This window comes from Motacilla alba, chromosome 10 (assembly GCF_015832195.1).
Source record: "Motacilla alba alba isolate MOTALB_02 chromosome 10, Motacilla_alba_V1.0_pri, whole genome shotgun sequence".
NCBI classification, from domain to species: Eukaryota; Metazoa; Chordata; class Aves; order Passeriformes; family Motacillidae; genus Motacilla; species Motacilla alba.
Window position 1 is genome coordinate 10,692,405 of NC_052025.1, and position 17,898 is coordinate 10,710,302.

A 17,898-nucleotide genomic window follows, 5' to 3' on the forward strand; every position below is an offset into this window, starting at 1 on the left:
AAATCCCCAACAAAGAAAAAAGAGGGAAAAGGACCGTAAATGGAATGGTGTCATGGAATCCTCCATAACACTGTGTTTGCATATAATGTTTAATACCCTGCTTTTCCCTTGCTAGCTCTTGCTTCTCCTTTGCTACAGTATTGATTCCTGTCTGTAGGGAAGGGAGCTGGGACAGTAGCAAATGATGACCTTGGCTGTTTAATTTATTCCAGGTGTGTAAAGGATTAGTTTAAATGTGAAATGCACTGTGTGAGTGCTCATTCTGTTGTCCTGCTTTTCCTTCCATGCTTCTTCGCTGTGGATTGTGCATCTTTTCTTCTTTCTGTCTCAAGAAGTGCCTTTACTCTGCGACTTTTTCTACTCCTTGGAAGAGTAAAGGCCTTCTTAATGTGAAGACAGAATCTGGAGCAGCAGTTTGTTGCTGTCTTGATAAATTCATCATCAAAGGTCACTAAAGCAAAATATTGGAAGGTGATCATGATGAATAATGTAGGAAAGATCTGCTGAGTCTGGGAAGTGTTTTGAAAGAGGGTGAGCAGTTCAGGAGGAGTTTTCTAGGCGTCCTTATTAAAATTAGCCGGTACATTCTTACTTGTAATAATGTCTCTGTATTATCTTGAACTGATGTTGAAGTTGCAGTGAGTGAAAAATGCATCCATCATCCATAAACTTCTTTTATGATCTAAAAAAAAAAAATCTTAATTTCTTCATCACTTCCGCAGACCTCTGATTAGATACCTGTGAATAATATCTATCAGTCTTTTTCCCCTTCTTGTAAAATAAAACAGTGTGAAATTTATCAATTTTTTCTAAAGGTAAAATGTAAATCTAGCATGTTGCTACATTTCATTAGCAATGAAGTAATTTTAATGTCATCTCAGTAAGGATTTAAAGTAATATTGCATAAGATGCAAATTAGCATTCCAAGATTTTTTAATGTTTTTAATTTCTAAAAGTCCTGTCTGAATTTCTTTCCCAATGAATTGCTGAAACATGATATAGATGTTGCACACTATGATGTTGTTTAGCAGCTAATTCAAGATTATTATGTGAGATAATGTTCGTGGGGTTGTTCAAAGCAACTGAAAGAAATTATGTCCAGTGATTAGAATGGTAAGCATTTGAAGTAGTGAGCATCCTTAATTTCGTGTTTCAGAACATGTTTCAAGTTTAACCTTAGAACACAGTTCAGAGATCCCAATTAATTTTATTTACTGGAACGAAAAGTATCTTGATGAAGAACAAAGGTTATGACCTATTTATTGCTAGTTCAAAAGATTGCCAGTGTTAGAAAGCTTCCTTACCCACAATTTCAAGATGAACATTTTCTTCATTAAAGAGAGGAATAAATAAAATTAGTATTATCTCAGTTTAGTGCAGGTAATTTTTAAAAATTTTACCTTTTTTTTTTTCTTAGCAAGATAGGGTAAAGTGTATCTTAAAATTATTTATGGGGTGGTTTTTTGGGTACATATTTGTTTACATATCTAAACTTTTGCTATTTGAATGTTAGCTTTGAAAAATATTACTTCAAATTTTTAGTGATTTGTATATAAATTACATAATGATTCTGTTTATCTCAACTTTTGGAGACGTGTGAGATGCTTTTATAAGGTCATACATGAGAGAGAGCAAACCCCTCATATTCTAACTCGTTTCCTTAAAAAGCTTTTTTCGTTGCAAAGGTATGTGATTTGTATTTTATAATACTATTAAATTCTTTGTTTTTCAGTCCCAGAAATCCTGGATAGAAAATACTTTCACGAAGAGGGAGTGTGTGTATATTATACCGAGTTCAAAAGACCCCCACAGGTAAATGAGAAATGATGCAAGAACTCATTGCTGCTCTTTAATATTAAAAAAGTCAATATTCTCATGAGTATTGGACTGGTTTTTTGTATGAAATGCTGTCTTGGGTTTGTGCTTTCATGACTGGACATTGTTGCTCTGTGAATTGGATTTTCTTTTTCTTTTTCTGAAAGGACTTTGACATTGCAGAAATCTCAAAAAAAATGTTCCCCTGTTCCCTTTGCTGCTTCTTACCACTCCTCCTACTGATGTCTATGATCTGTTTATAGTGAGGGGGGTGTGAAAAAGAAATTTCTGAGGTCAGAGAGTCTCATAGAGACGTCCTCTACTGGAATTTAAAAAAATCATTGCAAGTGTAGGGTGAAGTGTGAAAATCAACCTGACAGTGTAGAAAAAAAGGGTGAAGAATTCAGAGAAGAATAAAGAAAACCAAGAATGGGGGTGGGAAAAAAAATTACATGAAAAAAAAAACCCTGAAGAAATATATGCTTCTAGGGAAAACAGATAAAAGGGAACTGTTCAGATTTCGTGTGATGTGTAATAATATTTCATCCTTAAGTTCTTAATGGAAAAAAAAACTTGGCTGAAAAATGGGGGAATATATTTCTAGAGGGGAGGCTGAGGCTAAGAATATTTAGCATATCTCACATGCTGTTTTTACCTTATCTTAAATTAGAGGTGTGAAATCAAGCAAGTTATCACTAACTCTAGTGTATATCTGGCTGACTTTCACCAAGTGTCACAGGTATAATTTAAGAGTTCCTACAATGATTGAGTTTGACATGTATAGTCATGACATTTGTGTCACAGATAAAAGAAAGACAAAATGGAAATAGATTTAAAATTGGTATTTTTAAAGCAGTTTTGTCTTCCTGTAATATTTACTATGGTAATTATGGATTTCAGATCACCATTTTTTTCTTAAGCTTCATTTATGTGAGAACAGCCGAGAACCCTTTTCTTCTGAGGTTGAGAAAACTTCTATTTCACTCTTTTCCTTAAAAAAAACTTATAAATCTCTTTTGTTATACTGGGGCAGGTTACTATTTTTCATTTAAGTACTTTGTTTATAAACAGAAAAGGAACTAAATGCTGGAGAATTTTCAAATTATCATAAATAATTCACCACATTCCTTGAAATCATGTGACATGAGAAGCTTTTACAATTTATAGCCACAATTGCAGCACATGGAAAAGTTGCAAATGCAAACAAAGTAATTAGGAAGCTGTTAAAATTTCCAGAGCATTTAACAAGGAACAGAATGGTCTTCAACACTTGCCCTTTCAGTTTAAGCTGTTTGTAGCTTACAATGGACTTTACAACTTTCCCACCACCGTTTGTCCTTCAGTTTCTGAGAATGGCCAGTGGTTGTTGGTGAATTGCTCACTGTGTGAATTCTGTGAGAAATTTAGTCATATCTTTAAATATTTCTTACAGATGCCTTCCAGGATGTCAGATTTGTCAGCAACTTGTCAGGTAAAAAGGTCTTTGTAATTACAATATTTATGAATATTTTCTCATTAAGTGCTTTCGTAATAGAATTTTCAGAAATTTTGATCAATATTATGAGTGACAAGTTGGTGAAAGGTTAGATGTAAAATAAATATAACTAATGTTTAAAGAACTGTCTGCAATAAGTAGGTCACAGATTTATAAATGTTATATAAATTACTTGGCTTCAAAGAAGCAATTTCTCCTGGCCTCCAGCTTGCTGCCTTAGTGAGCTTCAGTATTTTGCATAATAATATGTATTGTAATTGACTATTGCTGTAAATATTTATGACAACAAGGCTCACTATGGAAGAGAGGTTTATGTAATGTCTAGAATCTTTGCTTTTTAAATCTGTTCTGTTCCTGTTATGGAGAAAGGAAGTTCTTTTCTCCTGCAATGGCAGTATTTACCAAGCCTTCTCCATGGTGTGGCTGCAGGTGCTGCTGTGGCCGCCTGGTCAGACAGCATGCTTGTTTCACTGCCAGTCTGGCTATGAAATACTCCGATGTGAAGCTGGGTGAAAACTACAATCAGGAAATAGAAGAATGGTCCGTGGAAAAACACACAGAACAGACCTCTACTGATGCTTATGGTGTCATCAACTTTCAAGGTGGCTCTCATTCTTACAGGGCTAAGGCATGTATGATGTTTTGTTGTTTCTTTTTTTCTTACTCTCACCATGTTGGTGCTGAATGCTTAATTCAACTTCTGAAATTTAAGGCTGGAAATATTAATACTTCTATTGTGACAAACCAGTGCCCTCTTCTACCATTTTTGTTGTGATTTGAATTCTTTCTAATTTCTATTTGTAAATGTTTTTAGTTGTGGTAGACATTATTTAAAGCTTATGCAGTTGCAGGCTACAGGGAATACTTGTACAGTGTGACTTCTGTGGTCCAACCAAAGTGCTTGAGTGAGGGAGCTGAGTTCTGTCTGCAGCTGGCAGAAGCCCCAAGGACAGTGCAGTGCTCCAGGTCAGATCATCTCTGTGCGAGAAGGGCCCTTGGCACAGTTCTTTCATGTTCTTAATAGCAGCGTATGGCTTCCTTTGTACTTAGTGTAGCTTGAAATTGCTGTGAACCCTTTTCTAGGAGCACAGAAATACCAGGCTGCCCACTCTCATTTCTGCTTCCTTCTGCAGCGTGCAAGTGGGGTTGCTCAAACCAGTTTAATGGAGTAGTGCTGTTTTATTATTTAGAACTTTATTCAGAAAGGGTTCAATTTCTGCCTGCTGTCCCCTCCTCTAGTCAATAGCTCATACTGAAGATGTGGCAGCATTGATCAACCATCTATTTTATCTTATGCTGTTAAACATAGAGTGTTAAAAAGCTGCCAGTTTTGAAGTTTTATGTTGAAAAATATAGGTTTCCTTCCCACCAGGAACTGGGAAGGAAACCCAAGCGATTGTAAAATTCTTTGCAGGGGACACAAAAGCCTCTCCCAGCAGATGACAGAGCTTTTATAGATACTTCTGAATTTCATCTAATTTAGAGATCATCCAGTGCTTTCATAGAGTCATTTCCTAGGTCACTATGCCAGTAGGATGGAATACCATGATCTTTCTGTAGTTGTTTCCTTTCCAAAACTTGCTTTCAAAACTGTCACATCTGGATTACAGAGGATATAAAGGAAGCTTGTTCATTTATTGCATCTGCTGTGTTTTGAGAAAGTGAATTACAGTTTCCATAGCCAGGAGTAGGATAATATATCCTGAAATACATCCTGGTTCCTCTTTTTACACATTTGAACCTTTTAACTCTGTTCTTGTGCCTGCAGTATGTGCGGTTGTCGTATGACACTAAGCCTGAAGCTATTCTGCAACTTATGCTCAAAGAATGGCAGATGGAGTTGCCAAAGCTTGTTATATCTGTCCATGGGGGCATGCAGAAATTTGAACTTCACCCACGCATCAAACAGTTGCTTGGCAAAGGTCTTATCAAAGCTGCAGTGACCACAGGGGCCTGGATTATAACTGGAGGAGTGAACACAGGTAAGGAACTAGCAAAGATTGTGCACAATTAACTGGATCACAGTTTTATAAGAGCCAAAATATTTAATGTATGGATGCATTGCTGTATCCTAAACCAAAGACATTTGAATGAGTTTGGTCAAATGAAATTAAAATAATACATTTTGAACATATGTATTTGAAAGTGGGATACTGTTTTGTATTGGAAAGAGAAATAACATATAGAGGGGTGGGGTTTTGGGCTTTGTTTTTTTTTGTTTGGTTGTTTTCTGGGTTTTGCTTTTGAAACAAGGAAGAGTGTAATGTGATTAAAGAGAAATACAGTAATGTGCTGGAAACACTTTAGTTCTTGCTGGGCTAATATTTGTTCTGTTGAATGGCTTGGTTTCCTCCTAATAGATGTAGCACGGTGCCTTTTCTTTGGTAGTGTGTAAGTTTCCAGATCCTTAAAGGCCTGGTTATCTAAATAAAACAGTTAAACACCTAAATAAATATTTGTATTCTTAGTAAGATGTGCCATTCAATGCACTGGAATCTTTTTTATGCACGAACAGGTGTTGCAAAACATGTTGGTGATGCTCTAAGAGAACACGCTTCCAGATCATCTCGAAAGATTTGCACTATTGGGATTGCTCCGTGGGGAGTGATTGAAAACAGAAACGACCTTGTTGGAAGAGATGTAAGGAGGAATTACTTAACTGAAATAATGATTTACCTCATTTACTTTTGACACATCTGCTCAAGCATGTTTTTCCCTTGCTTTGCATCATTTGAATACTTGCTTTACTGTGAAGATACACTGACATCTGTGACTTATGCAAGATCGTTACTGTAAACAAGTTGCAAAATGCAAATGTGCTACAGGAGGAGCTTGTTCTGAAGTACAATCCTTTTTCCTCCCCCACTGATACTGTTGAATCAAATAACAAATATGCTAAAGTATTACAGAGAATTCAAATTTAGAGAGGATAATAAGTTGGAAAATTTTAATTTGGAGTCTTCAGTGCTATTGTTTGCCAGAGAAGTCACAAATTTTCACCGAAGATACCTTTTCAAAGCATCTTTGTTACCCTTCAGAACAGCACCTTTTAGTGATACAATTATCTGCTTCCCTGCACAAAGTTCAGAGCTGCAGCTGTTGGTGTATCCTGATCCAAGGCATGCTTATATGTGTCAGTGCTTCCTTATATGTGTCAGTGCTTCTTGTTGAGCCACCCGTTCTTGTGTCTAGTTAAGTTTCACAGAAACAAGTGTGAATCTTTGCAAGTAAAAGACATTGTTGTGTGCTTGCACTTAGGTGGTTGCTCCATATCAGACCTTGTTAAATCCATTAAGTAAACTAAACGTCCTAAATAACCTCCATTCCCATTTCATTCTGGTGGATGATGGAACAGTTGGAAAGTATGGAGCAGAAGTTAAACTGCGAAGAGAACTGGAAAAAACTATTAATTTGCAACGGATCCATGCAAGTAAGTAATTCTGGTGCCTGAGGGCTGTTACTGTGGCTTAATGAAAAAGGTGTTTGCACCAAACATCTGAATGACAAAATAAAATAAATGAAAACTTTTTTTTATACTTCAAGTCTAAAATTGCAAATTTCAGCAGCTGCTCTGGACCCTGGTTATTGCTGGTAGATTTATGATTTCTCTGGGACCACAGAGGAATCCTTTATTCATAAAGTTGTCTATTTACTTTGTAAAAACAAACACTTCAGGTCTTAGTGTGTTGTCACCAAGTCCTGATTGGTGTGATTAATTAATGGTTTTGACACTGGCAGTTTCACAGTTTGCAGTGTGGTGTTTTCCCGGTTGTGGAGCAACGCGTGTACTTTGACCCTTACAGGAATGCTCTGGCAATGTTTCCCATCAGTAGAGGGTTCCCATGTGCCTATGTTCAAACTGTGTGTGTGGTGTCACCTTTGGAAATTACTGGGGGAAGTTGGAAGAGGAGATTCAAAACCAAAAATTCTTCAGTTTTCTGCATTAGTTCATGAATGTTTCTGGGAGGAATCTCTTCTGTTTTGTAGATTGTATCCTGTTGTATTGACCAGCTTGGCAGTGCTTGTGTCCCAGCCCAGAGCATAAAGTGCTTGAAACTGTGCATTACCATCAGTTAATGTCTGGCAGACAGTATTTTAGTGTTGATTCAATAGAAAGGACAAACGTGATTTATTAAACATGTAAACTGCCTTAGCGTTCACTGTGCACTTACAGCTTTGTCTGGATTTTATCTTTGCCATTTGTTAGGAATTGGCCAAGGTGTGCCTGTGGTGGCCCTTGTGTTTGAAGGTGGCCCCAATGTCATCCTCACAGTTCTAGACTTCCTTCAGGAGAGCCCTCCAGTGCCCGTGGTGGTGTGTGAAGGAACTGGCAGAGCTGCAGACATCCTGGCCTATGTTCACAAGCAAACTGAGGAGGGGGGGTAAGTGCCAGCAGTGCCAGGCTGGACAGAACCACTGAACGGCTCAGGATGGAAGGGACCACAGGGGGTCATCCCAGAGCACATGGCACAGGATTGTGTCCAGACGGTTCTTGTCATACACAGATAAATGACAAGATGTGCAGATCCATGGCATGTCTGTCATCCACAGATGAGTTTTGAGACCATTTCTTCCTGAATCTATACAAAAGCTTTTTCTGTTTAGTGCAGAAAACACCTTACCTGTTTTGAGTGTAGCTTCAAATATTAAAAGGGATGTGCTTGGGCTCCACAGTGCTTGGTGATTTGGTGATTTCTGGTTAGTTGTCAGCCTGCATAAATCCTTAAACACACTGGGTCCTTGTTGCAGGGACTGCCTCTGAACCTTGAGAGGCAGGGATCTAACGTAGCTGTAAACCAAACAGCTTTGTCCAGGCTAAGATCACAAATGTGTCTTACTCAGATGAGTGACTGCTTATTATTTTGTGTCAAAATCTTCTGGTTGAGAATATTTCAGAACTCAGTATGGGAAGGAAAGGGAGGGAGAGTTGAGCTACTTTTAGGAGGCAGTGGTATAGAATTGTAGGTTAAGTAACCTGTAGTTCTTACTAAAGGTTACCCAAGGTTTTGCCACAGCAACAGTAATTAGCTTATAGATGACAGGACTTTGAATGGACATGTTAAAACTAATTAAATGCATTGTTGTTATTGCTGTTCATCTAAAACAATTGTTTTCCTGTTTGTTTGTTTCAATCTCAGGAATGTTCCTGAGGGTGCTGAGCCTGAAATCATTTCAACCATCAAAAAGACATTTAACTTTGGTCAAAGTGAAGCAGTTCATTTGTTTCAGACACTGCTGGAATGCATGAAAAAAAAAGAACTTGTAAGTAGATCTTGCCATAAAATTTTCTATGCAATGTGCATGCATTTGTGGCTATATGATATGATTTTTTTTTTCTTTTTTTGTATCTTTTAGTTATGACTACTAATAAAGGTACAGTATCACTGCATGCTTAAAGCAAAACGACTTCATAGAGGCCATGTGTAGCCTGAGTTCAGGGACTGGTGTCTCGTTTGGACATCACCATTGTGCTGTTCTGAGATAAAAAAATGCCTTGTTCAGCTAATCATGTCTGCTGGCAGGTTAATCTCATGATCTGTAATGGACTGGATAGGTAAACAGGATACTGTGTTATAGAGAGCAGTGAATTGTTACCATAGGAGGAAAAGAAGTTCAAGTTCATTGAAGATTCCCACTTAGGAAAACAAAACAGAATGCTAAACTAAAAGTTTAAGTTGAACAGGCTTCAAGTTGCATTGAAGACAAGCTGTCTTTTATGTCAGGAATTGAAAAAGATTTAAAAGACTGAAGCCTTTGCCTGAAAATAACTTTTAAATATTTTTCCCCATTTTGGACAGATTACAGTATTTCATATTGGGTCAGATGAGCATCAGGACATTGATGTTGCAATACTTACAGCATTATTAAAAGGTGAGACTTAATTTTTTCAGATCATTTGGAACATGCAGCTGTTATTGATTACTGTTTATGTGATGGATTATTTATAAAATACCAATAGGAATCATAAGTTTTTAAACAAATAAATACCTGTGTTCTCATTGTGTAATGCTATAACATGACAGAAATTATGACATATACAACATAATTTTGTGGTAGATTGCTTGATTTGGCCTTTTTAGGAAGCAAGAATGTTTATTATTTTTGTATTATAATTAATCTTAAATTTTCTTCATTATGTTTGCTTCTTAAGGCACGAATGCATCTGCATTTGACCAGCTTGTTCTTACACTTGCATGGGACAGAGTTGACATAGCCAAAAATCACGTTTTTGTTTATGGGCAACAGTGGCTGGTATGTAATGGTCTGGGTTAAGCAGAATGATAATTCTTAATAGAGAGAGGCTCAATTTACTGTAAAGGATGAATCTTGACTTTTGGAGAGAGAGAGAGACTTTGGAGTATTGACATGCTTATTTTGAGACAGTAATTTGGGTGTACTGCATAGCCTTAAAGCTGTTTTGCTGTATTTGAAAATGGTCCAAAAATTATAGAAATGTGCTAACTATTCTGAATAACTGGCAGAGAAAACACATTATAGAAGGTGGAAGCTGAATTCATGTTAGTCAGATGCTCTTTCTTCATTACAGTTGCATGGCCCTGGAAAGTTCTTAAGAAGCATCTAGTAAAATGCACTTTTGGCAGCACTACAGCGTCTTTTGAGGGACGGACAAAATGTCTGGTACTTGTAGTTTGAAAATGAGTTTAAGAACTACCTGGTGGCTCTTGCCTTTTCTCCCCAGTAAAAATAAAACACATTGAGTGTGCAGTCAGAAGTACTGTGTAAGGCTTGTTGATTGCCATGATGGTTCTGACATCTTTGAAGCAGACTGTGCTTTAGAAATTTAATGTCTTTTTTTATTTTATCCAGTATCAGCCTATGAGAGCACCTCAATTATGTTAAACCAAATGTCTCCTTAGTCCCACTGTCTCAGTAGGCAGTACCTATGGAACAGTTCAAGTCTTCAGGGTATTCTCCCATCTGTAACTCTGTGAAGTTCAGGGGATATTCTGAACAGAGGGTGACATCTTTACAGACATGTAAGGTTTTTCCAGCCTTCTAAATGAAGGAGGTTGATACAGTATCTAAGTTCACTTTTTTGCTGGCTCTCTCTAGGCTCCTCCTTTTTGCTCCTTTGTTGTAGGTTGGCTCCCTGGAACAGGCTATGCTGGATGCCCTTGTGATGGACAGAGTTGCATTTGTGAAACTTCTGATTGAAAATGGAGTTAGCATGCACAAATTTCTTACAATTCCCAGGCTGGAAGAACTTTATAACACAGTAAGTAAATGATTACTTTTTGAGCTGCTTTTAAAGCAGTTTTTTAGTTGCTCAGCCTGTTGTGTCCTGGCTCATGTGCAGCAGTCTGGAGGTTGTGGGGTGTTGGTAGGGAAGGCTCCTGGGCACAAGGTTGGAGTGGGGAAGTGGATGCTGTTGGATGCTGTGCACAGCTCCAGCAGCACCAGAATTGTCTGTCAGCAGGGTGGTTATCTGTGTGATGGTGGGGATAGTCACTAAAGGGAAAATGGCAGCTCTGTGGACACATAAAGTGTGCAAAACACAGTGGGGAAGAGAACAAGAGAAAGTCACATGGGTGAAACTTGTGCCCAAGAATCTGAGATTGAAAGGGCTTCATTCTGTCTGTAGCAGTTAACATCATAGTAGTTCTAGAAGTGGTTTAATTTGTCAACCTGCATAGTTATAATTATTACTTAATAAAATTTTGTTACTGTCGGTGTTGATCTAAGAATTCTGAGGTAATTTTGATAACAGTATCCAAACACAGAACAAAGAACCTTCCACCAAAAATTAGCTGATGTGATTAGTACACGAATATGACTTAGATTTGAGTTAATAGTCTCAGTATCTGCTTTGACAAAAAAAGAAAAAATAATTATTTAGCTAATAAAGGTCTGTAGAGAAGCCTCCTTGAGAAGTTTATTTATTATATTTATTTATATTTTATTATATTTTTATATTCTAAATTAGTTTTTAAAATTAACCTCTTATGATGCTGCTGTTGCATGCTAATTTCTCATTCCAAATTTTTCCTCTTTTTTGTTATAAAGAAACAAGGCCCAACTAACCCAACACTCTTTCATCTTGTTCGGGATGTCAAACAGGTATGCTGTCCATGTAAAAATCTGTCAAACTACCAGTTATTTTTTGTTAATTTCTTGTATTTGACTATCAATTTGATCTACTGTTTATTAATAGAATTTTATTTTAAGTATTAAGTTACCTCTGCAGACATTTTGGTTGTTTTCAGTGTTTTTGTCCTATGCTTGGTGCCCTGTTGCCCAAAAGATGTTAAACCCAAAGATTGTTGTCTTTCATCTTTCTTTTGATTGTTTTCCTTCTTGGGGGGATTGAAAGCTGATGCTTCCAGCATGGAGAAATTTTGGCTGTTAAAACAATAGACAAAAAAACTTCCAGTGCCTCCCCCACCAATGGAATAAGTATCTGTTCTGTTAGGGGCGTTCACGCAGGAAAGGTATAACCTGGTCTTTGTTTAAAATTAATAACTGTTGAGTCATGTAGATGCTTCTTGGGTTTTATGTTGGAGGGGTTTTTTTATCATGAAAGGCTTCTTTTTTTAAAAATTATTATTTAAAGCTGTGATAGAACATGTAGAAACACTCTAAGCAAGTTAAATACTATACATTGAAAAAGCAAAAATACCTTTTTTATTCCTAGGGAAATCTTCCTCCAGGATATAAAATCAACCTGATTGATGTGGGACTGGTTATTGAATATCTGATGGGAGGGACCTACAGATGCACCTACACAAGGAAACGCTTCAGAGCGATATACAACAGTCTCAGCGGGAACAACCGGGTACGTCCCATCTGTTCCCAACTGAAAAAACCCAAACCTTTGTGTTTTCTACAATGATTGAATCCATGTTGGTTTGTTCTTCTTGTCAATGGACTGGTTCGTTTAAATGCAGTGGTGAGGACTATGAGGGCAGCTGAGGACTGACCTGGGATTGAGGGCTAGCAACAGGTTTTGTTCTCCTCAACCTTATTCTAGCATATCCTAATTCCTTCTCTGGGATTCCCTCTTTTCCTGCTTGTAGGGGAAGAAAGGACACTACACATACAGATTCACCAGGGCTTGGGATGCAGATTTTTAGCTTCTTGTGCAAGCTACACTAACCAACAAGTGTAACTGCCCATTTAGTGACTTCTTAAAAACAATGGAAACAAACAACAAACCGTGTTAAATATCCAGTGAGAATTCTGGTTGTGCTGTTTGAGTTCATCCATGTTTCAGTAACCAAACCCCTTCTCCTTGTTGCAGAGATCTGGGCGAAATCCTTCAAGTACCACTCCTCAGATGTGTAAAAGCCATGAGTCTTTTGGTAACAGGGCAGACAAGAAGGAGAAGATGCGCCATAATCATTTCATCAAAACAGCGCAGCCGTACAAACCAAAGGTAAGGGCTGTGGGGCAGCACGGTGGGGGTTTGTTTCATGTAGCTGAGAGTGGGGAGCCTGCTGGAAACACCAGTGCCACTGGCGTGTGAGTGGCAGCAATTGCATTGACTTTGGTAAAGCTGGAATTTCAACCTTGCTTTTGTACTTGTTTCTAAACTGCAGCTTTTTTACAGGATTCTGTAAAGGGTGTTTCTGTATTGGAGTCTTGTGGATAAGCTTTGAAATGTTAGGGACCAAAAAGTTTCTCTTTGACGGAGTTCTAGTAATGAAGGTGGGACTCATATGGCCTGGTAGATAGGGCAAGATTTGGCCATGTGTTACTACTACGAGCAGTTTGCATGAATTTTTTTATTTGTATGTAGGTATATTAGTTACGGTTTTTCTTTGATCTATAATTCAAATTAATTCAGTCTCACAGTACTCAACTGAAGTTTTTGAACAAAAGTTCCAGCTGCTTTTGAAGTTCTCAAAAATTTCCTTTTTTCTTTTTATAATTATTTATAATCTGATATTGGATCACTCAACATTTTATTTCAATTTACATAATGACCAAGTATAGCGACTTAAAATGCGACTTTGTGATTTTATTTTGAAGATTGACACTGGTGCAGAAGAGGGAAAAAAGAAAAGAACCAAAGATGAAATAGTTGACATAGATGATCCTGAAACGAGACGTTTTGCTTATCCTCTGAACGAGCTGTTGCTGTGGGCAGTGCTGATGAAGAGGCAGAAGATGGCTCTTTTCTTCTGGCAGCACGGCGAGGAGTCCATGGCCAAAGCTTTGGTGGCCTGCAAAGTCTATAGGTCCATGGCATATGAGGCAAAACAAAGTGACCTTGTTGATGATACTTCGGAAGAACTGAAACAGTATTCCAAGTAAATTACATTCCTATTGTTCAAAATATTTTCTTGACATCTGCCATAAAAGTAGTGGGCTATTTATGAACAAAACACAAATTATTCTGTTAGCACACTTGAAGACAATTATGTTTTGCAAAAAGGTTTAAGTGGAACTCTAGTAGAAGCTTTATATTAGATATTGCTCTTTCTTGAGGGCTGTTAAAAGTCTTGATTTATAGTAAAATCAAAGGGAAACTCAATGTGCCTTTTTCTTCTCTGTAATTTCTGTTTTATATGCATGCTAAAACAGCTGTTGTTTTTAGCAGAAGTCACAGATTAATATATTGTGGTTACAAGTCAGTGTATCTGTACAGAAATAATAGTCCCTTCAAGTTATGCTAGTTGGGAATTTGTGCAAGAAAATTCACTCATGGTAATTTCTATAGATACTATATTTTATTTTGTTTTTTTCCTTCATTTTAGCGAGTTTGGTCAGCTGGCAGTTGAGCTGTTGGAGCAGTCCTTCCGACAAGATGAAACTATGGCCATGAAATTACTGACTTATGAACTCAAAAACTGGAGCAACTCCACTTGTCTGAAGCTGGCAGTGTCCTCGAGGCTCCGTCCATTTGTAGCACACACTTGCACACAGATGTTGTTATCAGATATGTGGATGGGAAGGCTGAACATGAGGAAGAATTCATGGTACAAAGTAAGCGCTGTTGCAGTTTATTCATGTAAAAAGGGTCAATGGAGTTTTTGTTTAAAGGGAAGAAAAGTGTGTGTTTAAATGCTGTTAGTGTACAGCTTTCACAACTATAGCTTTTATTAATAAATCCTGTAAACCAGTCTCCTATAACATAATCAAAACTGGAATATTTGTTGTAAACGCTTCTTTTGACACTCTATTATCTTTTCAAATAAGGTACAGAAATATAGAAGGCAAAAACCAGGCAAGTAGCCTTTAATCAGAGGCTTAAAGAGATCATGTGAATACTAATCCACTACTAAAAACATAGTAGTAACAGTCCTTAACAGATGGAAAACCTGTTGTAAGACTGTAGTTTCATGCATTTTGGCTTTTTACAGGGAACACATAAGACTTGATGTGAAGAAGCTTTGTGAATATCCTATTTTGGAGGAACTGAGCAAAAACAGGGCAGAGAACTTAGCAAGGGTAGGCAAACTGGGGACAGGTTTTCCAGTGGTGCCCATTGTGTGATATAGATCAATTATGATCTAGACAGAGAAAATTGATATAGATCAATTGAGCCAAAATGGGAGTTGCATATTTCTTTGAGAAATTAGGTACCAAAACCTAATTGTTGCTAGAAATAAGATGAAATAAAACTTTCCTACAAAATACCTACAAGCATCATTTAACTTGTGACCTACTAAAATCCTCTTTGATAACTGATTAACTGTTTTCTTGTTTGCTTTGTAACAGGCTAATAAATAGCTTTCACTTACTCTCTTCATCTATACCTTAGCTCATTTTTTTACCATAAATTGAAAAAAACCCCCCAAACATACACCACTCCTCTCTCCCCCCACAAACCACAACCTGGTAAATGCTTTTAAAATACACTGTAACAATGCACTGTTCCAGAGCTTCTGGGTGTGGATTAAATAACAGAGTGTGAACAGAACCTCTATCTTCAGGCTTGGAGTACGTTCTTTCTAGTAGCTTTGAATTTTGGAATGTCTTGGTTTTTCCCATTTTCTATGTCTTCAAGTCAAGAAACACTCTGTATATGTGATCCTAAGCTCTTAGGGGTATATACAAGTAATAACAACTAATTATTTTCTACATTTTTCCCCTCAATAGCAAGCAAGTGAAATTTAGATAATACATTTTCAAAGGCTATTCTGTGTGTTGGTGTATTCTGATGCTTTAATGTAGTTGTGAACTACTTACACTTAGTCTTCATCTTTTCCAGGTGATTCTGAGTATTCTACTCCCTCCTGCTATCCTGCTGTTGGAATATAAAACCAAGGCTGAAATGTCCCACATTCCTCAGTCTCAAGATGCTCATCAAATGGCAATGGATGACAGTGAGAACAACTTCCAGACTGCAGCAGATGAAATACCTATGGTAATGTGGGGCAGAGAGAGATGTTAAAAACAACATTCTTCACTTAAATAATTACATTTTTAAGTTAAAGAAGAGAAATTTAGTGCCAGATAGCATGTATTTCTGTGTGGGAAGTTAACAGGTTTTATTTTATTTTAGGAGGTTTTTAAAGAAGTGAGGATCTTGGACAGTACTTTGGAAAAGCATGACATGGAGACTCCAGCCAAGCCTAAAAGACTCCCAATTACACAGAAGTTTTATGCATTTTATCATGCTCCAATTGTGAAGTTTTGGTTTAATACGGTGAGTTTTTTTCTGTATAGTGTGTATTTTATTTGGAAACATAGCTCAGATTTTTGGGTTATTTTCCCAACATGTAGCTCTGATTGAGTCAATGTTAAGCATTATCCAAAAAGCAGACAGAAAACCCCTTACCTTGCTGAGCTGTAAATGAGAAATACTTCATTTTATGAAACTGCATAAGCATGTGCTGTGCCCTGTGGATTGGGGTTTTTTAAATTCTGTTCTGAGTCATTCTTTTCATCAGTTGCTAGCAGGAGTTCTATAACCATGTGTTAGTCTCAAGTGCATGCTCAGCTTCGTTTCAGTCGCTGTAGAAGAAATGCTAGAATTTGTTCTGAAGTAAAATAGCTGTAATAAGAGCAAAGCTTTGCTGACAATAAATAGCTTATTACAGCTGTTTTTCCTCTTCTAGGATGAAAATGTTTGTATCCCCTTATAAATTATAACTTGTCTGTTAAAAAGGGTAAATATAGTCTTATAATTAAACTTGAAGCTTTTATTGTATACCACATCAAATGATTCCATGTACATCTTGAAAGGATCCTCCAATAATTATATGTATATGTTTTGTTTGGTTTTTTAGTTGGCATACTTAGGATTCCTCATGCTCTACACATTTGTGGTTCTTGTAAAAATGGAAGAATTACCATCTGTTCAGGAGTGGATTGTTATTGCTTACATTTTCACATCAGCAATTGAGAAGATTCGTGAGGTATGCCAGTAACAGTCTGGGATTTTAGCCTTTCTTTGTCAGTTAAAACAGTATGCTTTAAACTATTATTCTGTAAACAAGAAAACCAAAGAAACCTTAAGCATCAGAGTACATGATTTAATACCTTTATCTTAAAGCTTGGTACAGGTTGCTAGATGGAGGATTTGTAAAATGTGTATTTATTTGTCAGGCAGGCTCTACCACTGTGCTATGACCAAGATATCAAAACAAAACCAAAAAAAAGCTTCAATGACACAGGAGAGCCATCATAACTACAAATGTTCCTGGTCAGCAAGAGACTTTATGGAAGTTCTGTAATAATTTTTAGATGGGAGAGATGAAGTCAGTCCCTTAACCTGGCAGCTCAGGCTCAACTGAAGGCAGATTGGGTTCATTTTTTTCACTGCCTCAAAAGAAATAAAAACTCAACTAAATCCAAAATTCCTTAATGAATTGTTTAGACAGAGCAAAACCCTCCTTTCCTTGTTGTGAAGCTGACACGGTTAAACTCTGGTTTTGATTGCTCAGCATTTAAGAGTTCTCAATTTGAATAGCTATTGTATTTGTGCAAGTATAAAAGTGCTAGTGATTCATATATTTTACTGTTGGTCCCTGTGCGATGAATATGAGCTGTCCTGACCTTCATTTCTTTTACAGATTTTTATGTCAGAGGCTGGGAAGATTAATCAGAAGATCAAAGTGTGGTTCAGTGATTACTTCAATATCAGTGACACAGTTGCCATTGTCACTTTCTTCATTGGGTTTGCATTAAGATTTGGAGCCAAGGGGAATTTTGGAGAAAACACTTACAGAGAAAATTACATCTTTGTTGCTGGAAGAATAACATACTGTCTCAATATAATTTTTTGGTATGTGCGATTACTGGATTTTCTAGCTGTAAATCAACAGGCTGGCCCTTATGTTATGATGATTGGGAAAATGGTAAGTACTATGTTTGTTACTGATTCTTTTTTCCCCACTACATCCATTTACAACTTCTCTCAATAGTTTTATTTAGTTAGAAGTTCCTTATCCTGCTGTAATAGGATAACAACTTGGTGTGCAGAATTAGCTAGCTGGAATATAACTTAAAGGGTTTCAAAAGAAGCACTGATTAGAAAGCTTCTTTAGGGAGCTATCCTTGTTACACAAATGTAAAAAAATGGCAAATCTTCCTTCTCTGGCCTGTTTTGTTCTTAGATGTCAGAGACTTAAATGAATATAAAGAAGCCTATGTCTTGATTCAGCTTCCCATTTAGGTCT

At 37.0% G+C, this 17,898-nt stretch overlaps 1 protein-coding gene across 2 annotated transcripts in view; it reads left to right on the top strand.

Annotated features, from left to right (window-relative positions):
* The window catches only part of TRPM7 (transient receptor potential cation channel subfamily M member 7), a 52,641-nt gene that overhangs the window by 18,600 nt on the left and 16,143 nt on the right, over positions 1 to 17,898 (top strand). For both annotated transcript variants that reach the window (XM_038147538.1, XM_038147537.1), the window contains exons 2-21: positions 1,733 to 1,812; positions 3,248 to 3,286; positions 3,740 to 3,938; positions 5,079 to 5,292; positions 5,826 to 5,950; positions 6,569 to 6,740; positions 7,518 to 7,692; positions 8,449 to 8,572; positions 9,109 to 9,181; positions 9,462 to 9,562; positions 10,413 to 10,547; positions 11,336 to 11,389; positions 11,964 to 12,104; positions 12,570 to 12,704; positions 13,301 to 13,581; positions 14,029 to 14,257; positions 15,486 to 15,641; positions 15,780 to 15,923; positions 16,507 to 16,635; positions 17,293 to 17,577. In XM_038147538.1, coding sequence (XP_038003466.1) covers positions 1,733 to 1,812; positions 3,248 to 3,286; positions 3,740 to 3,938; positions 5,079 to 5,292; positions 5,826 to 5,950; positions 6,569 to 6,740; positions 7,518 to 7,692; positions 8,449 to 8,572; positions 9,109 to 9,181; positions 9,462 to 9,562; positions 10,413 to 10,547; positions 11,336 to 11,389; positions 11,964 to 12,104; positions 12,570 to 12,704; positions 13,301 to 13,581; positions 14,029 to 14,257; positions 15,486 to 15,641; positions 15,780 to 15,923; positions 16,507 to 16,635; positions 17,293 to 17,577 — 2,991 coding nt within the window. The remainder of the gene's footprint in view (positions 1 to 1,732; positions 1,813 to 3,247; positions 3,287 to 3,739; positions 3,939 to 5,078; positions 5,293 to 5,825; positions 5,951 to 6,568; positions 6,741 to 7,517; positions 7,693 to 8,448; positions 8,573 to 9,108; positions 9,182 to 9,461; positions 9,563 to 10,412; positions 10,548 to 11,335; positions 11,390 to 11,963; positions 12,105 to 12,569; positions 12,705 to 13,300; positions 13,582 to 14,028; positions 14,258 to 15,485; positions 15,642 to 15,779; positions 15,924 to 16,506; positions 16,636 to 17,292; positions 17,578 to 17,898) is intronic.